Source organism: Perognathus longimembris, chromosome 13, assembly GCF_023159225.1.
Source record: "Perognathus longimembris pacificus isolate PPM17 chromosome 13, ASM2315922v1, whole genome shotgun sequence".
NCBI classification, from domain to species: Eukaryota; Metazoa; Chordata; class Mammalia; order Rodentia; family Heteromyidae; genus Perognathus; species Perognathus longimembris.
In genome coordinates this window covers 56,641,072-56,666,617 of record NC_063173.1, presented here as the reverse complement: position 1 = coordinate 56,666,617, position 25,546 = coordinate 56,641,072, and the positions used below count along the sequence as shown (strand labels likewise).

The 25,546-nt window shown below is 46.1% G+C and overlaps 1 protein-coding gene across 1 annotated transcript; it reads left to right on the top strand.

Moving 5' to 3' along the window:
• Positions 1 to 233: 233 nt before the first annotated feature.
• Positions 234 to 2,838, top strand: LOC125362059 (ras-related GTP-binding protein C-like). Its single transcript, XM_048360724.1, is given in 2 exon segments — positions 234 to 408; positions 411 to 2,838. Coding segments are annotated over 2 exon segments (1,185 nt in total). The 5' UTR covers positions 234 to 293; the 3' UTR covers positions 1,481 to 2,838.
• Positions 2,839 to 25,546: the final 22,708 nt, after the last annotated feature.

Below are 25,546 nucleotides of genomic sequence, written 5' to 3'. Positions count from 1 at the left end.
CCCACCTCTCCTGCTGGCCTGCTAATTTGGGATGGAAGATACAGCCACTTCAGATCCACTGAAGCTGAAACTTTTATTGTTATTTATTTGTTTTCTCTCTCACCTGTCAGTAAGGTAAGGTTCATATTTGCGTTCCTTATTAATTTACTAGTCAGAAATTGCAGATTAAGGATTCTCATTTGTGTACTTTGCATGATTTTCAAAAATTTCTGGGAGAGAGCGGCAGCGGCTGGGGAGGCGGCGGCCTGGCCTGGCCTGGCCTGTCAGGGCGCGGGCGGCGGCGGTCCAGCACCATGTCCCTGCAGTACGGGGCAGAAGAGCCGCCCCTCGCCGGCAGTTACGGCGTGGCGGATTCGTTCCCTAAGGACTTCGGCTACGGGGTGGAAGAAGAGGAAGAGGAGGCGGCGGCGGCGGGGCGGGGGCTGGCGGTGGCTGTGGCCCGGGGGGCGCTGAGAGCTCCAAGCCGAGAATTCTGCTCATGGGGCTGAGACGCAGCGGCAAGTCCTCCATCCAGAAGGTGGTGTTTCATAAGATGTCACCCAATGAGACTCTCTTCTTGGAAAGTACCAACAAGATTTATAAAGACGACATTTCCAATAGTTCCTTTGTGAATTTCCAGATTTGGGATTTTCCTGGGCAAATGGACTTTTTTGACCCAACTTTTGATTATGAAATGATCTTCAGGGGAACAGGAGCATTAATATATGTCATTGATGCACAGGATGACTACATGGAAGCTTTAACAAGACTTCACATTACTGTTTCAAAAGCCTACAAAGTTAACCCAGATATGAATTTTGAGGTTTTTATTCACAAAGTTGATGGTCTGTCTGATGACCACAAAATAGAAACACAGAGGGACATTCATCAAAGGGCCAATGATGACCTTGCTGATGCTGGGCTAGAAAAACTTCACCTTAGTTTTTATTTGACTAGTATCTATGACCACTCAATATTTGAAGCCTTCAGCAAGGTGGTGCAAAAGCTCATTCCACAACTGCCAACCTTGGAAAACCTATTAAATATCTTCATATCAAATTCAGGTATTGAAAAAGCCTTTCTCTTTGATGTTGTCAGCAAAATCTACATCGCAACCGACAGTTCTCCTGTGGATATGCAGTCTTATGAACTTTGCTGTGACATGATTGATGTTGTAATTGATGTGTCTTGTATATACGGGCTAAAGGAAGATGGAAGTGGAAGTGCTTATGACAAGGAATCCATGGCAATTATCAAGCTGAATAATACAACTGTCCTTTATTTAAAGGAGGTGACTAAATTTTTGGCACTGGTCTGCATTCTTAGGGAAGAGAGCTTTGAACGAAAAGGTTTGATAGATTACAACTTCCACTGCTTCCGAAAAGCTATTCATGAGGTTTTTGAAGTGGGTGTGACTTCTCACAGGAGCTGTGTTCACCAGAGCAGTGTCCCCAGCCTGAAAGCATTGGCACACAATGGCACGCCACGGAATGCCATCTAGTCTGAATCCCAGCAATTGAGGCTTGGTGCCAGCTTACTCCTCACTCCAGGGTCAGATGCTACGTGCTACAGGACATGGGAGCTGCTGCTTGTGGGAGCCTGGTGCCTGTCTGACTGGAGGCTAGGCATAGAGGGTCTCATTTGGATGAAAACCCTTTCAGCCGGCAGTGTTCAACTAAAGCTACTATTTCTTTCTTTTTAAAAAATTAGTTCTTTGAGGCCTCAGAACTCAAATATGTTTTTCTCTTTTTGGTCCTACTTCAAGTAATTGGATATTTTGGACCAGGAGGTAACATCAGTTCCCTAGCCTTTCCAGGGAATACTGTTGTCAATTCCAGCTGAAAATAATACAGAAACTGAGTTTTATATGCTTCCCTTAAGTTTTCATTTGATTGGTTTCTAAAAACCCTGCTTTGCTTACCTTCTAACACTGCCTCTCAGATCTCAGTTTGGAAATTGCATACGTAAGGCCTTTTAAATTCATTCACTTGCTCACTCAGAAGATGCGTTGTCTGACTGAAGCAAAGGACATTCCTGTATTTGTGAGGAAGGAATGAGAGGAGATTGTGTGCCGCGTCGAGTGGAGAGCAAGGCTCAGTACAGGCTGCATTGGTTCCCCTGGGAATGTTAAGGAAAAAACTTTTTAAACAAAATTTCTGCACCTGCGTTTTGGGTACCAGATGTGTGGGTTCTTCTGCACTTGATAAATGACCATGCACAATGTAACAAAGGGAATTTAAGATGAGGTAGTTCTCCTGCAGTCCTCTTGTAGGGGAGAAACTCATGACCCTGAAATATCCAGCCCACTTTTCTTTTAACCTTGATATCAACTTCTGCATCCCTTCATTTGTGAACTATGTAGATTCTTTTAAGAACTGCTGTTTGTTGACTAGGAATGGCCCCACGGCACTAGTGGACCATCCACTGGGGTTGGAGAGAGTGTGGTGCCACAACTTGTGTTGTTTTACACTTTGTCTCCAGTATTTTGACACCACGTGTCAACTGTGGTACTTTGCCTAGAATTTGAATTCAATAACTGTTCCTTTTTGTTGATGGTTGATACCCCCTCCATTGATTTCAACTTAACACGTTATTTTTACGCCACCTGCTCAGTCATGTATATTCCAAAGCCACTGGACCACTTGAGTACATAAGTGCCACTGTTGAATGAGATCTATATATCCAGGTCAGTAACCTAACAGTGTGACTTGGAGTGCTTCCTGCAGATGACTCTGACTGTTGAGTATTTACATGGACCATAGTGATATCCAAAAGAAAAATGCTTTTATATTTATAGATTATTTCATTGAACTATATATAAAATGGGTATCAATAAATGTATTTACTCCAAAAAAAAAATTTCTGGGAGATATTAATTGGCTTCGCCCTTATCTTAAATTATCCACAGCTGAATTAAAACCTTTATTTGGTCTATTAAAGGGGGACCCTAACCCTACATCTCCCAGACAAATGACAACTGAAGCAGCTAAAGCCTTAAGCGGAGTAAATTCTGCCATTTCTTCCCAACATGTAAATTATATTGATTGCTCAGCCCCTTGGGAAGCATATATTTTAACTACACCTCATTCTCCAACAGCGGTCCTCTGGCAGAAGGGACCCCTTTTTGGCTTTCCTTGCCTGCTACTCCTTCAAAAGTGTTAACTCCCTATTATGAATTGGTAGCCACCTTAATCCATATGTGCTGTGTGGAATCTTGTAAGTATCTTGGATGAAGATCCACAGGTTACTTACATCCCCTATACTTTACAACAGCAAGAATGGCTTTATATTCATTGTAATTCCTGGGCCATTGCTTGGGGCAATTTTATGGGCATAATTTCACATCATTGTCCCTCCAACAAATTACTTCACTTTGCCTCTTCTTACCATTAAGTGAGGGCAATGCTATTATGGATGAGGCTACTCAAAATTTTCTCACTCAAATTGACTTAGCAAAGCAATCACATGCTGCCCACCATCAAAACAATCGTGCCTTACGTCAGCAATTTCATATCACACATGAGGCAGCTCGTCAAATTGTAAAAACTTGTTACTACCTTTCTACCTGTGCCCTCCAATGTCATTAACCCTTGAGGCTTAGTGGCCAACCATGTTTGGCAAATGGATGTTACCCACATTCCCTCTTTTGGATGGCTCTGCTTTATCCATGTTACCATAGACACTTACTCTAATTTTATTATGGCTACTCCTCTTATCGGGGAAGCTAGCAAACATTGTATCTCCCATGCCATATGCTGCTTTGCTACTATGGGACTTCCTAAACATATTAAAACTGATAATGGTCCAGGATATGTTGGACGAGCTTTTCAAACTTTTTGCACATCTTACCAAATTGTTCACTCTACAGGATTTCCCTATAATCCTCAAGGTCAAGGAATTGTTGAATGGGCCAACGGTTTGTTAAAACACCAAATTTCTAAATTAAAAGGGGGGGAATTATATCCCCTCTCTCCTGTTAATATTCTTTCTCATGATTTATTGTACTAAAATTTTAAAATTTGGACTGTAATGGCCTTTCCGCAACACAGCGGTTCTGGGAAAAGAGAGAGCAAAGAGCTTTTGCCCAAGTTAAATGGAAAGATCCTTTAATAGGTGCTTGGCATGGGCCTGATCCAATATTGACATGGGGTCAAGGACATGTCTGTGTTTGTTCACAGGATGAAAAGGATGCCCGCTGGCTACCTGAGCGTTGCGTTTGGATTGTGGAAACTCATCAGAATGGTACAAGCACTGACCCACTGGGCTCATGTGCCAGATCCACCGATTGTGCACCCTGCGAATTGGGAAGGAGCTGAGGTGTTCGTCCATGTACGGTACAGCCCCAGATCCTTTTGTCCAACACGTTAAAATGGGAGATTTTGAAGCTTCTGGCATTGGAACCCCTTTATGTTTCACAACTGACTCCAACAGTTATATTCTAGGCTGCACTGTAATGTGATCCATAAATCATAGAATTTGGATTCCTGATAACAGTCAAGTATATAATATACAAATGACTTCATGCCTACTGGGTTCCCTGTACATGCTAATTCTACATCGTCCTTCATGATACCTCGCTGCATCAACTCTTCTCAAATTGTAGAATTCATGGGAGAACTACACCCCATAAAGTGTAGACATGATTATCCTTTTATAACCAATATTTCAGGAACTAATTCTCAATTGATGGAGTGGTCTGGAGCCAATCTCACCAACAAGTACAACCCCGGTCTGTGGTAGATGAATGGACACCCTCAACATCATGTCTGGATGTTAGTGGCTGCCCTAAATAATATCTCCTGGCCCACTTCTTTAAAAAAATATTATGAGTTGTGTAACACCTCCTTATGCCATTATGTATGGACCTTTTAATATTTCTATAGGAGCCATGTATTTCAATGTTACTTGTACTAACTGTTCTTTTACAAATTGCTTGTATAGTGGTCTTACTGATTCTGTAATTGTCATTAAGCAGCCTCCATTTGTCATGCTTCCTGTGAACATATCTGAAGCTTGGTATGAAGAAACAGGTATTCAAGTGTTAAAACATGTAAAAGATCTCATGCGCCCTAGACGATTTATAGGGCTATTGATAGCATGCATTGTAGCCTTTATTTCCTTAGCTGCCTCTGCTGCAGCAGCTACTGTGGCTTTAACACAAAGTGTGCAGACAGCTCACTATGTTAATCAGCTTACTCATAACACTACGCAAGCCCTGCATTTTCAAGGCAGTATTGACAATAAGGCAGAACAAAAATTAGAAGCAGTGTATGAATCTGTGTTGTCTCTGGGAGAACAAATTCATGCTTTACAAACTTTGCAACGGGTGCGCTGTCATGCTGGGTTTGACTTTATCTGTGTGACCCTGCATAAATATAATGGGTCGAGCTATCCTTGGGAACAAATTGTAGCACATCTAAATGGTATTTGGCAGCATAATAATTTTTCCTTAGATCTCTTTCAACTCCATTGGCAAATAGCTGGACTAGAACAAGCTCCGCCCCTGGACTCTGAAGTGGCAGAAACAGCAAAAGAACTGTTTGAACAACTTCAACAGTATATCCCTTCCTTGACTAATGTTAAGGGGCTGCTAATGACATTGCTCGGCTCAGGGATACTTTTGCTGATGGTTTTCCTATGCCTTCCTTGCATTGTACCCATATTGCAAAACTCTTTCATGAGTTTAGCCAGTCAGCTGCATAAGGTCAAGCTCCAAGTGAATGAATTTTCCCCCAAGAGGAACTGCAGCCAGAGACGGGTTTGAGGGCGGGGCCAGTTTGACTGTCCTAAGACAGAGCCTTCAGCTTTGCTCTGAAGAAGATCCCAAGGATGGGTAAGGCAGGCTGGGTGACCCACCCCACCTAAGATAGGCAGGTTCTCTTCTTTAAACAAAGACGGGGGAGTTGTCGGGAGCCAAACTTGCAGCTAAATTCTTCCTGACCTCTGGCTGTGTATTCAAGGACGTGCAGGACATGACTTAATGGAACATCGGAAAAGCTTTACTATGTCTGCCATGAGTCCATTCTTATGTTAACCAATCTCATCCTGTCTTAGCTATGTCGGGTATTGCTAACTCCAAGCCTTTTTGTGCTCTGGAATTTTAAGCCTATGCTAATTCCTGGTCTTCAAACTGCATATATCCTGGAAGTTAAGAATAAACCTGGCTGCAGTTTTGATTTACAATCTTAAGTTGCAGACCTCCTGACCCCCATCTACGGGGTTTTTTGCCTCTTGTCTTTTTTCTCTTGTCTTGTATTTTTTCCTTTTCTTTAATCCTCGCCCCCCTTATTCAGGATTCCTTCTTCGCTGCCGGCTGGCTCCAGCAATGTTTGTTTATGTGGTAACAAGGAATGGGATCCAAGGCCTCATGCATGCCAGGCAAGCACTCTACCACTAGAATCGAACCCAAGGCCTCATGGAAACAAACCCAAGGCCTCATGCATGCTAAGCAAGCACTTTGCCACTAAGCCATATTCCCAGCCCTCAATTTTCATTTTTGAAACCTAAGTGCACCTTAACACTTTTCTAGCTGTGTGAATGTGTGTGAACATGTTCAAAGTAAGCTCCTTTTAATATGTAAATGCTGTTAACATGGTGTGAGATATTCAATATAACTAAAGTACTTCTGTCTTGAATAGTGATTTTTCTTTGGTTTTTATTTTTTTTTGTCTTGACTTTTTAAAAAATTTATTTGTTAATTAAACAAAAATTTTTTTGACAATGTATTGTGCAAAAGGGCTACAGTTACATAATAGGGCAGTGTGTCTATTTCTTGTGCTATCTTATACCCTGTTTTTTTTCCCCCTTCCCTAGGTCAGGTAGACATATATACAATACACAGTGTACCAAAAACATATACAGTAGCCAGGAAGCCTACACCACAGGAAATTTGCCTAGGGTTCTAAATGTAATGTCGACAATAGGGTTTGCTTATCCTTGTCTTATATGAACATACATACATAGCTTTTGAGCTATTGTGGCACACTGAGAGGTCTAATTTTGACCCTTATATATTGAGTAATTGTTGGGTTTTAGTGACATAATGTAGGGTCGCTGACCCAAACCTGTAGGATATACCATTTGACAAGAAGTTTTTGGTTTCACAGACCTGGTCTCTACAGTCTGCCTCTCCCCTGACCTTAACAGTCATATATCAGGGAGATCAACCCCTTTGTTTTCTGTGTTCTAGGCTTGTCTCACTCAACACTATTTGTTCAAGTTCTGACCATTTCCCTGTGAATACCAATGTTTCACCTTTCTAATCAGTATGTAGTATTCCATTGTGTATAGGAACCATATTTTTTGGATCCATTCATCTGGGGAGGGGTATCAGGGTGGCTTCCATATTTTGGCTCTTGTGACTTGTGCGGCGATAAACATGGAAGTGCAGGTGTATTTTTTTATATCTTAAGGCCTGTTGTTCAGGATAGATGCCTAGGAGTGGTATGGCTGGGTCATAGTGTAGGTCTATGTTGATCTTTTTGAGGAACCTCCATAATGTTCTCCAAAATGGTTTTACTAATTTGTACTCCCACCAACAATGGAGAAGGGTTCCTCTTTCCCCACACCCCCTCCAGCATTTGATGTTGCCTGAGTTCAGAGTATAGGCCATTCTAACTGGAGTGAGGTGGTATCTCAGGGTTGTTTTTATTTGCATTTACTTTACTACCAGGGATGTTGAACATTTCCTCATATGTTTCTTTGTCATTTTTACCTCTTCTCTTTTGAAGTCTCTCTTTAGCTCCTTTGCCCATTTCCCAATTGGTTTACTGGGCTTGGAGGGGCTTAGGTTTTTGAGTTCTCTGTAGATGACAGATATTAGGCCTTTGTCTGTTACTGTGCTGGTAAAGATCCTTTCCCATATGGTTGGCTGTCTTTCTAGTTTGGTGGGTATGTCCTTAGCTGTGCAGAAACTTTTTATTTTGTAGTAATCCCATTTGTTGAGTCTCTCCCCTATTTGTTGTGCCCCTGGGACTCTATTCAGGAAGTTCCTTCCTGAACCGATAAGTTCTAGCATCTTTCCTACTCTGTCCTTCAGTAGTTTCAAGGATTCAGGTCTGATGTTGAGGTCTGTGATACATTTTGAGTTGATCTTGGTGCCTGGTGATAGGCTTGGGTCTACTTTGAGTTTTCTGCACATGGCTGCCCAGTTCTCCCAGCACCAGTAGTTGAAGAAGCTATGTTTATTTCATTGTATGTCTTTAGCTCCTTTGTCGAATATCAGCTGACTGTAAGAGTGCAGTTTTATTTCTGGATCTTCAATTCTATTCCATTGGTCTTCAGGTCTGTTTTTATACCAATACCAGGCTGTTTTTGTTATGATGGCTTTATAGTACAGCTTGAAATCTGGTATTGTGATACCGCCTGCAATGCTTTTTTTTGCCTAGAATTGCTTTGGCTATTCTAGGTCTTTTGCTGTTCCATATGAATTTATGGGTTGCTGTCTCTATTTCAGTAAAGAATGTGGCTGGGATTTTCATGGGCATTGCATTGAATTTGTATAACAATTTGGGCAATATGGCCAATTTCACTATATTGATTCTGCCTACCCATGAGCATGGGAGGTCTTTCCATCTCCTTGTGTCTTCTTTGATTTCCCTTATTAGATTTTTATAGTTCTCATTAAATAGGTCCGTCACGGTTTTGGTTAGGTTGATTCCTAGGTACTTTATTCTATTTTTGGCTACTGTAAATGGTATTATTTCCATAATTTCCTTTTCTGCTTGTACATTGCTGATGTACAGAAAAGCTGCTGATTTTTGTGGGTTGATTTTGTATCCTGCTACTTTGCTAAAATGGTATATTAGGTGTAGGAGTTTGGGGACTGCGTTTATTGGGTCCTTCAGATATAAGATCATGTCATCTGCAAATAGGGATAGCTTGATTTCTTCTTTGCCAATGTGGATCCCTTTGATGTCTTCCTCTTGCCTTATTGCTATGGCTAGGGATTCCAGCACTATGTTGAAAAGAAGTGGGGAGAGTGGGCATCCTTGTCTTTTTTCTGAGTTTAGAGGGAATGATTTTAGTTTCTCCCATTTTAATACGATATTAGCAGTTGGTCTGGTGTATATGGCTTTTATTATTTTGAGGAATGTTCCATCTATTCCTGTTCTCTCCAGAGCTTTTCATAAGTATGGATGTTGTATTTTGTCAAAGGCTTTTTGGGCATCGACTGAGATAACAATGTGATTCTTGATTTTAGTTCTGTTGATGTGGTGAATTACATTGATTGATATATGGATGTTGAACCATCCTTGTGACTGTGGGCTGAAGCCTACTTGGTCATTGTTGGGACCTCAAGGATCCCTTTTTCCCTCTATCTCCCAGGGAAAATGCTTGAACCCTGAATTATGAAAGAGCACTGGGCTTTGACTTCCACCAGCAGAAGGCAAAACGTGCTCTTGTGGATCGCGTTTAGCCAAGAAGAGAGTTGCTGGAAACCTCCCCCCCCTCCCCCCGTCCCCTCAAGCATGTCAGAGATTGGCACAGAAAGAAAGACTCCGGGGAGACAGCCTGAGGTTTGAACTGAACTCCTCACCCTGGGGGCGGGCAGAAGGATTTATTACGGTGATGAAAGCAGGAAGGCGGGAAGGGAAGGACTTGGCTAATTGGCTGAGCCTGGCTGTTTCGGCAAGAGTGGAACCCTGAGACTCCCCCCACAGGCTGACGTCATGCCCCAATAGAACTGCCCCTGGGCTCCGGCAGCGCCATCTTGAAGGCATCCACTTGGACCTGAGATGGAGATGGGAGGTGGACCGAGCCAGAACTACTCCTTCTGGTTCCGGACCCGGAAGGCGTAGGAGTGGCTTCCAGCCATACGGCCCCAGGGCGGGAGGAGGGGAGGGTCAATCGGGGACTGCTCCTCTATGTATACAGCCAGCACCCCCACATCTCCCTTTCTTTTATTTTTTAAACAGCAGAGGTGCCTTTCTTGAGGGTGCACCTGTCTTAGGTTGCCTCCCCCGTGGGAGAGAATACCCGTCATCAGCAAAAGAACACACTGGCACTTCAGGTTAATGTACCTGCCGGGCGGCCAGCCCGAGGAGAGCATTCAGGGAGAGCGGGAGTGGCATTCGAGAAAGTCCTGATATTTCTACTCCATGCCTGTGGGCCCTGGCCAGTAGCGTGTTCTAATGGGCATTATGACTAACCTCGTGGGGTTTCCAATTGGTCAAAAACAAAAGCCACTGTTGACCCGTACAGCCCTAGCTTGATGCCACAAATGGCGACCTGTTTTGACTAACAAAAGGTAAGGCAACCAGGGTGCAAATGTGACCATAAGGCACTTATATCCTAAACAATTATAACACAGGGCAGATGCAAATATGAACAGTTGTAGCACATGAGCAGTTATAACACAGACACAATTCAATGGATGGTCTCTTATCTGGCTCAGTCCATAAGAGATAGAGAAGTCCTGATCCGATCTGGTGTCACCCGAGATGACACAGACAACATTCCCTCTCTCCGATAGTGAGGAACAAGTCCAAGCTTTGGCTCTGGCGACTTTCGTTGGTCCACAGCAGCCAAGGCGCTGGTAGCTTAAAGCATTGGTTAGTAAACATTTTAACGTAAACATTTGGAGCAAGGTGCCAATTTCCTTGCTTATTGTAAACATTATCATAAAACATTAAGGTGTTAAAACCCTTAAGCTCCTATTTCCCCCCAATGGGGCCCCTAAGATAAGCAGCAAGGGGAGCACCAAAGGAAGGAACAACAGTGTGCAAAATTTTCCTTTAGTCCCTGTGCAATGCTGCAGATGATGCCACAGCAAAACATTGCGCCACGGGATGCCCGGCGATGTCCAGGAAGCAAGCAGAGCTGGCACTGGTCCACTGCCAATGTACACAGGCAGGTTTTCTGTCTCCCCATTGAGGATCCACCAGGGCCTCTGTTTTTCCTAGAGAGAGTAAGAAAGGAGAGACATCCCTCAAGGGCAAGTGCCCTTGGGTGATCCTTCATATGAACAATATTTTAAGACTCTAGCTGGTATCCAGATTGGATTTGGTCCCTGATTGGGAAAACACATGCGAAGCCTCTTCCTACACTGATAAGTGGATCCGGGCCTCGCCATGCTCCTGTAAGGGGGTCCTTCCAATGGACTTCCACCTTTATGTAAGGTGTTTGGCTTGACCAATGTCTCTGGAAAGCCGACAGAAGTTGGTCCTTGGAAAATTTTAAAATATTTAATGTAAACATCGCTGTCCTCAGCTGGTGATGGGGGCTTCCCCCCTTTTTGTTTTAATAATTGATCCTTCAGGGTCTTATTATGCCTCTCAATTATGGCCTGACCCTGTGGGTTGTACGGTATTCCAGTGGAATGTTTAATAGTCCACGTTTGGAAAAAGGCTTGTAAAGGCTTGCTGGTGAAACAAGGTCCATTATCTGTCTTTAGTTGTAGGGGGAGCCCCAGGATAGCAAAACATTGTAAGAAGTGGCTCTCAGCATGCCGGGCTCTTTCCCCCGCATGTGCAGAGGCCCAGCATTCATTAGCATGGGTATCTATGGACATAAATATATATTTTAACCTTCCAAAAGGAGCGTAGTGGGTTACATCAGTCTACCCGATAACATTGGGCTTTAAGCCTCTGGGTTGACTCCAGGAGATTGCAAAGGAGGGATTTGCAGAAAAGGCATGCATGCCTTGCAAGTCCTAATAATCCTTTTTAAATCCTTTATAGGAACTGAAGGAAATCTCTGATGTATCCCTCTCCAGTTTAAATGCGTACGCTCTTGGAGTCCTTGGGCCATTTGAAGGTTTCGAGGTTGTAAGACAGCCATAGCTGTAATAATCCCATTAGTGGCCAGATGATCGGCCACTTGCTTACCTTGTGCCAGGATCCCAGGCAATCCTTGGTGTCCGCGAAGGTGCTGTAAGAATATAGGCTCAGCCCACTCTTTTAACAGAGACCTGACTTGGATCATTAGAGGGGTGTTGGGTTCTCATCTAACTTAATATGTGAGGACACTAAGTTTGGTAACAAATTAACCACATACACTGTCAGAAAACAAATTCATCAGCTGTTTGAAATGGGTCAGTGCCAGGGAGACTGCGTATAGCTCCTTAAACTGTGCAGACCTGGTAACTGCTTCAAAATATTGGGTGTTTTAATTCCCACAGGCAGGGGAGGAGGTGGAGCATACCCCCATGGTAGACCCCGCCCTTCCTCCATTGGTAAAAGTATTTGCAGCCTTGACAAGAGGCCTGGTAGAAAAAAGTACAGCAGGGGTCCATTGTAGCCTGGAGAATGAGGTCACCCACCTCGAAGTTCCATAATGGCAATCTAACTTCCCCATAAAACCCTCTAAGGCCCTAGACACCCGTTTATGGTTCCTTCTGACCCAGTCAAAATCTACCAGCCTGTAAGTGATGGTTATCACATCGGGATCTCACCCATAATGTCTCAGGGAAAAATCCTTGCCCTTAATTATTAAATCAGCTAGCTGGTCCAGCTGGGAATAAACTCTGGGAGCTCCTCCCACTGATGCGTGCACCCACTGAAGAGGCTCACGATATTGGGTAATAGCAGCTGAGAAAAGCTCAGATCCAGGTAAGATTCAAAGGCAAAGTGGACACTCAGGCTTATAGCGAGCTAACTGTGCCATATTTAGGGCCCTTTGGATTTTCTGGAATATTGCTTGGAGTGATGGAGTTATTGTAATAATATCAGTGTCAGGGTCTTTGGGGGCTCCTTCCCTAAGGATCTCCATGCCCACATCCCCAGGGCCCACACTGCCTCTGATAGGATGCAGGAAGAGGGACCTGTTGAAAGTTAGTAACATGTGGATTGTGGGCCCATAAATCATTTCGAAGGCTATGGGGATTGGGGGATTAGCTGCTCGAAATTTCTCAGCCTGAGCATAGCATGCATCCCTAAAGAAGGCACACCATTTCACGTATTCTTTCTTAACAAGCTGCGTCTGACCTATGCGTCTCCACGTTTGTGCGTTGGAAAACCGGTTGTTCAGGCCATGGAGTAGGATGTGAGCCCAAGAAGAGTTTGGTCCCCTCTCAGCGACCGCTTTCCTAAGATCTCAAAACTCCTTGACTTCCCCAGGTTCCCACACAGCTGTGATGCTTGCTACGTCAAAGTCTAGATCTCCTCTATAACTGGTAGAAAGTCCGGCAGCGGCTGCTCGAGCTGCAAAAGCTGCGGCGGAAGCGGTGACAATGGTAGTGGTTGCTGCGAAATTGTGGCGGGCCTTCACGGGTCCAGGGCAAAGTGTCTGTTGGGGGAGGGGGGAGTGATGGCAGAGGCTGCCGGCTACCCCCCTCCCTGACTGCGTGTCTCGGGAGCGCGGCATCTAGTCCGGGATTCTGGAAGCCAGGCCCATGATCGAGATCGGCCCACTGCCCATTTGCTGGCCCGTCAGGATGGGGCATCGGGCCCTCCTCCTGCAGGTCCGAGGGAGGGTCGCCTCCTTCTATCTCAGGGCTTTCCTTTGCAGCTCCCACCCGACCCAATGGATTCTCTCCTGTAGAAAAGCAAGCTTTAAGAGAGGTGATGATTGGGAAGATTAGAAGAGGGAGATAATCTCCTAACTCCTCTTTCTTGCCGTCCAGCTCCCTCCCCAGCTGGTCCCAGGTTTCCCAGGAAAGTGGGTTAGCTTTAACCAACCATGGGACGGCCTGAGTCAACTTTTCCAAAATCCACTTGGTGGCAGAATCTGAGATAGTCTGTCCGGTATTTTTGAGCATGAACCGTAACATATTAACAGTTGGTTCGCTCCACTGGCTATGCGCTTGACCCATCTTAGTGGGGTCCCTCTCCTCTTAAACACAATCACTAAATGCAATCTGTGGGGTCGCTGAACCCCAAAATTACCAGCCGTGCGTTTTGTGCCATGCCTGTGTGCCAGATGTTGGGACCACAAGGATCCCTTTTTCCCCCTATCTCCCGGGGAAATGGCTTGAACCCCGAATTATGAAAGAGCACTCGCCTTTGACTTCCTCCAGCAGAAGGCAAAACGTGCTCTTGTGGATCGCGTTTAGCCAAGGAGAGAGTTGCTGGAAACCTCCCCCCCCACCCCCTCTCACGTGTCAGAGATCGGTGCAGAAAGACTCCGGGGAGACAGCCTGAGGTTTGAACTGAACTCCTTGCCCAGGGGGCGGGCAGAGGGATTTATTATGGTGACGAAGGCAAGAAGGCGGGAAGGGAAGGACATTGCTAATTGGCTGAGCCTGGCTGTTTCCGCAAGAGTGGCACCCTGAGACTCCCCCCACAGGCTGACGTCATGCCCCAATAGAACTGCCCCTGGGCTCCGGCAGCGCCATCTTGAAGGCATCCACGTGGACCCGAGATCGAGACGGGAGGCAGGCTGAGCCAGAACTTCTTCTTCCGGTTCCAGACCCTGAAGGCGTAGGAGTGGCTTCCGGCCATACGGCCCCAGGGCGGGAGGATGGGAGGGTCAATCGGGGACTGCCACGCCACGTATACATCCAGCACCCCCACAGGTCATAAGGTATGATTTTCTTGATTAGTTTCTGGATTCTGCTAGCTAATATTTTATTGAGGAGCTTTGCTTCTGTGTTCATTAGTGATATTAGTGTGTAGTTCTCTTTTATTGTTGGGTCTTTGCCTGGTTTGGGGATGAGTATAATATTAGCTTCATAGAATAAGTTTGGGATTTCTCCCTCTGTTTCTATTTCATGGAAGAGTTTGAGGAGTATTGGTATTTGCTCCTCACTAAAGGTTTTATAGAATTCATTGGTGAATCCATCTGGGCCTGAGCTTTTCTTTGTTGGGAGGCTCTTGATTACCCCCTGTATCTCGCTTTAAGTTATTGGTTTATTTAGCTGATTTATTTCTTATTGGTCCAGTTTGGGAAGTTTATACTTCTCCAAGAATTGGTCTATTTCTGTAAAATTATTGTTTCTTTTAGTGAGTAGAGGTTCTGGAAATAGTTCCTTATGATTGTTTGAATATCGTATGTATTTGTTGTAATTTTTCTGGTGGAGTCCCTGATTTTACAGATATGAGTCTCTTCTCTTCTTTTTTTTGGTAAGTGTTGCGAGGGATCTGTCAATTTTATTTATTTTCTCAAAGAGCCAGCTTTTAGTCTTATTTATTTGTTGAATGGTCTTTCTATTTTCAATCAGATTTATCTCTTCTTTAATCTTTGTGATCTCCTCCTAGTCATTTTAGATTAGATCATTTCTTGTTTCTCCAGTTGTGTTAGCTTCATTGTGAGGTTATTCACCTGCTCTGCTTCCATTCTTTTTTTTTTTTTTTTTTTTTTTGGCCAGTCCTGGGGCTTGGACTCTGGGCCTGAGCACTGTCCCTGGCTTCTTTTTGCTCAAGGCTAGCACTCTGCCACTTGAGCTACAGCACCACTTCTGGCCATTTTCTGTATATGTGGTGCTGGGGAATCGAACCCAGGGCCTCATGTATATGAGGCAGGCACTATTGCCACTAGGCCATATTCCCAGCCCTGCTTCCATTCTTTTAATGTGGGTGCTGAGAGCAATGATCTTGCCCCTCAGCACTGCCTTAGCTGTATTCCATAGATTTCTTTGTGATGTATTTTCATTGTCGTTGTGGCTTATGAATTCGTTAATTTCATCTTTAATTTGGTCTGTGGCCCAAGTGTTGGATAACAGTGTGGGGTTTAGCCTCCAAGAATGTGTATAGCCTCTGTGGTAACCATTGTTATTGAGGGTTACCTCAATAACTTGGATGGTGTTCTTCCATTCTCTTCATGTGTGGTAGGTTTGTGTGGAGAGGTCTGCTGTTATTTGGAACCTTTTCCCATTGTAATAAATCTCTTTCTTCACTTTGGCTGCATTCAAAATTTGCTGTTTATTCTTGAGATCTGAAGTCTTGATTATTATGTGCCTAGGCGAGGATTTTCTAGGGTTTGGTCTGCCAGGCATCCTATAGGCTTTAGTTACCTGGGTCAGGTCCCTAGTGAGGTTGGGGAAGTGTTCTGCAATAACTTTATTGAAAATATGTTGAAGCTCTCTGCTGTGGCATTCGGCTCCTTCTTCTATTACAATTATGCACAGATTATATCTCTTGTCTTTGTCCATTAGCTCCTGGATTAGTCTGCTCTGGAGCTTTACCGTTTCTTGGAGTGTGGTAATTTTCTGGTCCTTATCGGCTGCATCGTCATCCAGAAGAGAGATTTGGGGATTCAATATGATCAATTCTTTGTGATGTGGTTTCAAGCATAGAGTTTATCGATGTCAGAGAGCTATTTATGGTTGCCAGATCAGCTCTCATCGTGGAGATTTCTTACTTTAAAGAGTTGTATTTTAAATCTATTTTTTCATGCATTTCACTTCTCAGGATGTTAAGGTCTTCTTTAATGGAGGAGTGCACTGTCTTCCTTTTTGCTTCAATTTCTTTCTTGACTCCCTGAAGTGTCAGGACCTTTCTCCCTGATCTCCCGGGGAAAATGCTTGAACCCTAAAATCTATGAAAGAGCACTTGGCCTTGCCTTCCGCCGGCAGAAGGCCAAGGCCTACTCTCGTGGACTTGTGCTAAGTTGAGGAAAGGTTGCCGAAGCCTCCCCTCCCCCCAGTTCCCTCACATGTTACCAGGAGCGCGGGGGGTGGGGGGGGGGAAGTAGGCATCAGGGAAAACGCTGCGATGGTGGGATGCGTCTCAGCCCCCTGAGGGTGGGCCAGAGAAATTTATTATGATGACAAAGGCGGAAGGGGAAGGACTTGGGGTAACTGACTGATTGGCTGACTGGACTGCCCCAAGTGATCATGGCACTTCCTTTATGGGCTGGACAACCCTATCATGGTGAGAAGCACATGTTTGCCCCTCAGGGGCGGGGGGCTTCTTTTCCGGTTGAGGCCGGAAGGTGGGAGGGGCTCCCTCCCACACTGTCCCAGGGCTGGGGGAAGGGCAGCATCTGGCTCTTGGCGCCCTTCCTCCACCAAGGCCAAAACAGTCCCCAACTTCTACCCCTCTTTGTTTTTTCAATGAGCAGGGGATGCTGTAAATACATGGCATGTGTGGGCATAGGGAAAATGCTGACATAAGATCTGTGGTGCCCCTTCCACAAAACTGGGGGAGAGGTAGGTAAAGGTCCATCCGTCTGGCTTTGTCCAGAAGTCGGAATCCTCAGCTGGTTTCTGCCAAGTGCAGGAAGGTTCAGACATCAGCCCTCTTTTGGTGGTGAAGTAGAAGTAGGCTGAAACTTGGCATTCTTGGCAGTTCACAGTAGCAGATAACTCAAACAGAAGTGATTAGTAAAACATTCTTTTATATAAACATTGAAGCCAAGGTGCTAAGTCTTTGCGCTCACTTTTTCAAACATTTCTATCATAAAACATTGGGGTTGACTGTCAGTACCCTCAGCTCCTATTTTCTTTCCAATGGGACTCCCCAAGTCTAGCAGCAGGGGGAGAGGAAAGGAAGAAGCACGGTGCAAAATTTCTTTAGTTTCTTTGTGTGACGCTGTAGGCAGTATTGCCACGGCAAAACATTGAGCCATGAGACGCTCAAGAAAGAATATAGAAAGCAAACAAGGAAAGGAAGCTTGGTTGCCTCCTACCGTATGCAGTCCTACTTTCCATATTTCCATTGAAGAGCAGAAGTCCAACATGGTCCTCCTTTTCCTGGAGAGAACAAGAAGAAAACATTTCTCCAGAGCTGGTGCTCTGGGTTTGATTTTCCAACTGGATAAACACATATACAGTACTCCATCCCACACTGATTCGGGATGATTTAAAATTTCTTGATAATTAACATAAGCATAACTATCCTTAATTAATCCTGTTTTTTAAAATTATGACACCGGTGGCCACCAGGTAGGGAGTATGGGTGGAGGTCTCTTTTTTCTGTAGCTACTTCCTGCTGTCAAGGGGGTGATGTAATCAAGGGCTTGGCACCATCCAGTGTGGCTGGCTAAAGTTCCCATCATTACCATGAGAATTGTCACTGGGGCCAGAGAGTGCTATGGTTTCCTCTGGCCCCTCCTGCATCTTGGGCATACCCAGAAGTTTCCAAGGCTGGTGCCTCCAGGGTTTAGGTCTGTGTTAGGGTGACAGCTATGAACGGCAAATTTCTAATTGGTGATCTCAGCAAGAGATGTTATTTTGTTAAAAGAGACCTTTGAAAAGGTCAGGCAAAGTATTGACAAGTTCTCAGAGCTGGTTGGCATGAATGGCATAGAACACACCCTGGGCATAAGCCAGGAACAGTTCCTTTTGGAGCATAAACCCAATTGTAAAGTGAACAGGTAATAAGAAATGACTGAAAGAAGTGTTTAGTGATAGAAAAACGGTTTGGCATAGCCAGTCAGAGGCAAAAAATAAATATACATATATACACCTATATACAACTGGCAGAAAAGAAGAAAATGGACAGGAATGATCTCTCTCGATTTCTCGGCTCTGATCCATTTTGAAAGGGTGAAACAAGGCAGCTCCCTTTAGGATAATATGACACCATCCTCTCGCTCCATTCCACCTTCCCGTCTCCTGGACTGGCTAAGTCCCAGGAATTTTAACGTTTGTTGCTGGAATTGCATTTTCCCATCCGTATTTGAACTCGGGGCCTGAGCACTGTCCCTGAGCACTTTTTTTTTTTTTGGCCAGTCCTGGGCCTTGGACTCAGGGCCTGAGCACCGTCCCTGGCTTCTTCCCGCTCAAGGCTAGCACTCTGCCACTTGAGCCACAGCGCTGCTTCTGGCCGTTTTCTGTATATGTGGTGCTGGGGAATCGAACCTAGGGCCTTGTGTATCTAAGGCAGGCACTCTTGCCACTAGGCTATATCCCCAGCCCCTGAGCACTTTTGTTTAAGGCTAGTGCTCTACCACTTGGGTCACGGTGCTGCTTTCAGCCTTTTGCTGGTTCTCTGTGGTTGAGCTCTCAATCTGGCTCATTGCCGTTTAACTTGGAGGTGGGATTTTAGAGAGATTTTTCTATTGCCCGGGCTGGCTTTGAACTGTATCCAGGCAGTCTTAGTCATACAAGCCCTTTTTTTTTTTTTTAATCTCCAATTTAGCAACAAGGAAAAACAACAGAGATAATCTGTTTGTAACTCGTTGAGAACTGACCAAAATTGCTTGTTAAGGTTTTGCTGTAACACTTAGAGAACATGAGATTTATATGCCATCAACTTGAATCGCCATTTAATCCCACTGGCAAGTGAAAGAGAACACCGATAAATGACAAACAAGGGCAAAGGGTTAAAGCAGTGTGGAATCCTCAGTCCCTGCATTGGCTGTGTCTCTATAGCCAGTCATCCCCAAATTAGCAGGCTCCATGCCATGTGATGGAGAAATCTAGGCAAGGCTGCTGTGGCATCTCTGGATAGACTGTCACATCTCGCTCTGGGTTGCCTGTAAAGTTTCTATATAGATTCTATATAGATTAGGGTGTTTAAAATTTCCCAGCATTCCTGGCTCTGGTAGACTGATGCCCTCTGGTTTAAGCAGGGTGAAAGACTTTCTTAATCACAAAATTCACCTGGCTAGCTCTGTGGCCACTAGCATAACTATGGTGATTTAACCTGGAGTAACTGTTAGGAGAGGACTATTTATGAACCCAACTCTAATCTTGGGAGAAGATCGTTAGTAGTGAAACCAGGCAGTTTGGGAACAGACTGTGGTGGCAGCTCCCTGTATCCAGGGGCTGCCACCGTCCATGTTGCTAGCACATACGTCGACCTGCATCCTATAAAGCAATATATTAATCCTGGGTCAGGAAAGTTGAGATTAATAGTCACATTTGTGTGAAGCAATCCCAATTCCTTGATCTTGAGAGTTTATGAGAACACAGGAGAGAAAAATGGGAAGGTAAAATCTTAATCTATGCCAAAGGGTTGTTAAGACTAGATGCACACTTAACTTTTAACACACTGAATAAAAAATAACACACTAGTTTTATACCATTGTACATTTACCACATGTTGCATATTTGAACCTTATGGAATTTTTCATAGACACCTTTGTTTGCATTGAACATTGGGCTGAAAACCTATTTGTCTTGCTTTTGAATCTTACCAACAACCACACACGCACACACACACACACACACACACACACACACACACACACATACCTGAGCGCTCTTAAAATTGCTTTGATTGGCCATTTAAGTTTTCTGGAATTCCAGCGGCAAATGGTATTAATTTGCCCATAATAGAACCATGTGTTGGATAAAAAACAAAAAGGAAACCTCGCTTAGTCACCCACTCACAACATGACAATTTTTTTTAAATCACAGCAGACAAGCAAACCTTTTTTTCCATTTAGAAAAACTCCTCCAGTTTTTTTTTTTTTTTTGTATCTTTGAACTGGTAAACGTGGAAGTTCAATCAAATTACCTATTGCCGTATCAAAACTCTTTGTTTTCCTCTTTAATATTTGTTTTAGTTTACAATTTGAAGCTTTCCCTGGCTTTAACCCCGCCTGCAGCCGTAAGTCTGTCACAGAGAGATAATGTGCAGGCAAGCATGGTGCGGCGCTAGCCCCTCCCATCGGTAGTGCAATCGCTGGAGGCTTGTTAAGTCTGAGTCCCCGCCCAGCCCGGGGAGTCTTGCACGCCCCTCACCTGGGGGAATGGGTGGGATTCCACCTTCAGGATGGAGGACTCCATTGCACACCACGTGCATTGAGTCAGAGAAAACAGGATTCAACCAACTACAGGCAGAACTCAACCGAACCTCTGAGCTTAACGACCATCAACTCTTTGTTCCCTTAGGGGCGAGGGGAGGGATCCAGGCACAAAGCAGTTTCTGCCCAAAACCACGGTCACCGGGCTGCAGCAGGTCGAGCCTCCCCCGCTGCCGCCGCTGCTGCTGCCCGTGCACCCCAACGGGGGCGCCGGCCCAGGTGGCTTGGCGCTCCACCGCTGCCCGAGGCCACGTGGGCCCCAGCACACGCCGCTGGCCCATGGCCCCGCGGAGCCTAAACTGCACTCTGCGCCTGGCCGGCAACATGACTCTTCCCAGCGCTGCTTCCCAGGGGCGAAGCCCCACTCAACGCTGCCCAAAACCTGCGGCGCGAGCCGCTCACTTTGTCCCGGCATGAACCTCCACCATGCCCGGCACTGCCCGAGGCTGCATGGGCCCCAGCGCATGCCGCCGCCTGTGAACCCCAACGGGGGCTCCGGCCCAGGTGGCCATACGCGCCTGGAGCGCCGCTGCTGCCTGGGGCCACGTGGGCCCCAGCGCACGCAGCTCACAAACCCAGGCAGCATGGAGCTCAGACTGTACTCTGTGCCCAGCCTGCGACCCGACTCCCTCCAGCGCTGCCTCCCAGGACTCGAGAAGCCCCGCTCAGCGCCACACAGCTGGCGCGGGCGCCAAATGGCGCTCGCACCACTGCTGCTCTGGGGCGGGCGCTAGGCCACCCGCTGTTTCTCAAGCACCACTGCGGGGCCGAGCCGTCTGGCCTGGGGCGCGCAGAGCAGGACCGACCCCAGCCCGAGGCCGCTGTCCTTGTGCTCCGGCCCTACTGCTCCACTGCCACATTTCCGAGGGTGGCGTGACCCGCTCCCTCCCCCACCTGGCGCCAAATCGCCATGGTGGGGCAACTCTTTCTGGCACCACATCCCACGAGCCCATGCCATGCCTGCCTTCTCTCCATGCTTCTGCCCCATCTGGATGGGCAGGACCCTCCTCTAAAAACCCACTTAGCACAATCTGTGGGGATATTGTACCCTGAAATTCCTGGCCATGCGATTCGCCCCGCATTCAGGGCGCCAGAAGTTGGGACCTGGTGATCCCTTTCTCCCCGATCTCCCAGGGAAAATGCTTGAACCCTAAAATCTATGAAAGAGCACTCGGCCTTGCCTTTCACCTGCAGAAGGCCAAGGCGTACTCTCGTGGACTTGTGCTAAGTTGAGGAAAGGTTGCTGAAGCCTCCCCTCCCGGCCGTTCCCTCACATGTTACCAGAAGCGTGGGGGAAGAAGGCATCAGGGAAAACACCGCAAGGAAGGACTTGGGGTGACTGACTGATTGGCTGACTGGACTGCTCCAAGTGATCATGGGACTTCCTTTATGGGCTGGACAACCCTATCATGGTGACAAGCACATGTTTGCCCCTCAGGGGCGGGGGGCTTCTTTTCCGGTTGAGGCCGGAAGGTGGGAGGGGCTCCCTCCCACACTGTCCCAGGGCTGGGGGAAGGGCAGCGTCTGGCTCTTGGCGCCCTTCCTCCACCAAGGCCAAAACAGTCCCCAACACTGAAGGTCCTTCCAGACTTCCATTCTAAACTCCTGGAATTGTTTTCTGAATTCGCTCCTGAGGCTTTCCATCATTTCTGCTATCATAGCCTCAGTTGTTTTTTAATTTTCCATCTCTTCTTCAGTCGTACTGAGTTTTGGAGCTGGCGAGTTGGCTTGCCCTTTCATGAAATTTGTTATATTTCGTTGTGATTTGCCCATATGGACATCTGAGAGGTGGCTTGCCCACCTGTGTGGATTGCTCCTGTTGGAGCAGGTGTTGCTGTTGAGGGATGGCCCGCCCACCTGTGCAGATTGCCCCTATTGGAGCGGGCGCTGCCGCTGGGGGCCCCTGCCCACCTGTGCAGAGTGCACCTATCAGAACAGGTGTTGTATTTTGCCCGCTTGTGTGCTCCCACTGAGGGTTGGGCAGGAGACCCTCCTGCTGGAGGGCTAGCACGCTGGCCAAGGCTGGCCCTGGGGGGGGGGGGCACGTGTGTGTGCACTCTAGTGCTTCCTTTGTGGATATGCTGACCCGAGTTGTTGGAGGGTGCTTGTGCCCTCTGGCAAATTTGTTGTGGGGGGCAGTATGCATGGACCCCAGCAGGTTCTAGTGTCTGGGCGTGGGTTGGTGGCCACAGACTCTCTGCGCCTCTGCTGTGAGGGGGGGGCATGTGCTCGAGCCCAGGTGTCCCTGCTGGGCTGGTATTGCACACTAGCAAGCCTGTGACTGTTGTTGAAAAATTCCGCAAGGACCAGGCACCTCAGGTGGGGCTTCCAATGACTACCTGTCCCTGGGCCCCTGCTCGGGGGCTGGTGAGGCCAGGTTCAGGCTCCTCCACTGGGGCTTTGGGGGATGCCTCTGCTAGCTCCCGTGTCCTCACAGAGGATGTAGGGTCCTAGAGCTGCCTGATATGGGGCTCCTTTGTTCCCTTGGGGGAGGGAGGGAGAGGGAGGGAGCTCTAGCTTCTTTGTAGGGTTTGGGCCTCTGCTAGAGTTGGTCTCCTGCTGGGGGGGTAGGGGTAATAGGGGACTTACTGGTCCTGGATTGTATGCATGTCCCGCGCTGCCGTGGGCTTTTTGGGGCTGGGGTGCTGGGGTGTGGCAATCGGTCATTTGGTGGTGGCAGTAACGGCTCTCCCCATCTGCGCCACCTGCTGCCCGGTTCCCCTGTTTACGTCCATTCCTGGCCATTTGGTCCCGCACCTCCGGTCTCTCGCCGCTGTCTGTCTCGGTTGGTCTGTGCTCTGTCTGGGGCCTGTGGAGCTCCTGCTCTACACTCCTGCCTTGACTTTTCAGCTGTTGATTCTCTGGTTGCTGAAGATCTGTGGCCCCGTTTGTCAGAGCTGGGTCCCCTTTCCCACCCTGGCCCTGTTTGGGCCCTGTTCGGGCCAGGGTCGGCGGGGTGGGGGTCGGGGGTGTACCCCGAAGATTTTCCGGCTCTGTGCAGGTTATAGGCCCTTCTTTTTTGTTCTTTTTCGTTTCCTGTGTTTCTCTGTTGCTTCTGATTGTTTTCTGGTTGTTGGGTTTGCTGGATTCTTGATGGGGTGTTGGGTGCTGGAGTTCCCAGCTCACTATTCGGTTGGAGTGAATTGGGGTGCCTTCCTATTGTGACAGCGCCATCTTCCCTCCTTGGTTTGATATTTCCTGACACTTTCTTCCTTTTGTCTGCAATTGTAACTCTTATGCTGTGATGCTTGTGACCAGCAGCAAAGTAAGGAATGTAAACCCTGTGTTGAAGGAGTTATTAAGTGTTCTGTTTGTTAAAAGGCAAAATCTTTATCAATGAGAGTAAAAGGAATAAGACCCAGACTCCGTCTTAGTCAGTTGTGATGGAGAAAGTCAGGAACATTTCTAACATTGGTAATCAATTATACTTAGATTGTGAGCCTAATCTTTTGATAAGGAGGAAGGACAGTTTGGATCAGGATAAAAATCAAGTGAACTGCTCTGTCCTGGGCATCCTTATTAGGGGTGGAATGACTGCAAATTAACCAAGAGTTAATTGGCTCTACAGGCCAAAGAAACAAATGGGGGATTTTATGTATCTAAGAGTTATGGCATTCAATTAGGAAAAACTAGGTTGCTTCAGCTCAGAAGTGTTTTTAAGAGTTAATCGAAAATACATATTAATGAACACCACTAAGGAGATTAGGGGGGAAAAAAGGAGAAAGTAAATAAAGACTTGGGAAAGGAATTAAGTGGAAAAAAATGTTCCTTGGATAAGAAAGGATTTGGGAAGTAAGCATTGTTTTAAATGTATGTTCCAGAAAAGAAAAAGAAAGGCATTTAGACAAACCTGAGAAGGTTGGAGTAAGTAAGTAGCAGGTGGTATGAGTATGTCTTGAAAGATTGAGCTTACTAATAAAGTTGGTAAAGTTGGTATTGTAAGCTTATAGAATGTCCCCCGGCCTCAGACATAAGATCTGCCCTTGGCAATGCGACTCTGCCCTTGGCTGATGATACCTGAGGGGCAGGCGGAGCACCTCCCACCTTACTTGCATGAAGGTATGAAGATCCCTCGAGAGAGAGTTCAGGGGCCAAATCCTTTACTCCTCTGTGGGAACTTGGCCTTGCCGGCCCTGCTGGCAATAAACTCTTTTGCTCTACATGACTTCACATATGGCCTGTTGTTTTCTGGGACAATTTTCATTTCAGATACATAACTAAGATGGCTATGATTTAAATATGGTTAAGATTAGTGCACTGACATAAAACCAACATCTCTTTCTTTATGTACGTGTACAAAAGCATTTGTTTGTGTAAAGTAAAGTTCACTTAAATGTTTCTTTATGCCAAGGTACTTCAGAGGGAAACCTTTTAACTGGAATATTTTTTTTTTCTGTCCAATGTCGATTCCCAAGAATGTAACCCCCCTTGGATATAAAGCTACTAGTGGTTTCAATGTTAATTACTATCCTAAAGTGACATATTCAGTTAGCAATTAACTAGATTGTTTGATCAGTTACTGTTATGAAACTCTCACCTCTACTGACTTTGCCATTAAATGGTTTATTCTCTTCTGAATTTAGTCAGACTCATAGTCAGAGAAATAACTCTTACAAGTAATTATTGATAAAATTGAACTCTTTCACAAGTTCTATGTAAGCCCTGCTTTAAAATCCATTTCTGTTGATCTTGTTGCTTCAATTGGAGTGAAGGGCTTTAGACAGGGACTCATTTGACCAGAGGATTGTGATTTGAAGCCAGCTCAGGGAGAAAAGACCCTGTGAGACTCTAATCTCTAAATAATCAGCAGAATGCTGGAAGTGGGGCTGTGGCTCAAAGTGGGAAAGTGCTAGCCTTGAGCAAAAGAGTTCAGTGACAGTTCCCAGGCTCTGAGTTCAAGCCCCACAACTGATAAGACTCCTAGCAAGAAGCAGACAGTGAGAGACCTTTCAGAGGCAGATCTGAAGGCATGGTTTCAGATCCTAAATGGAGT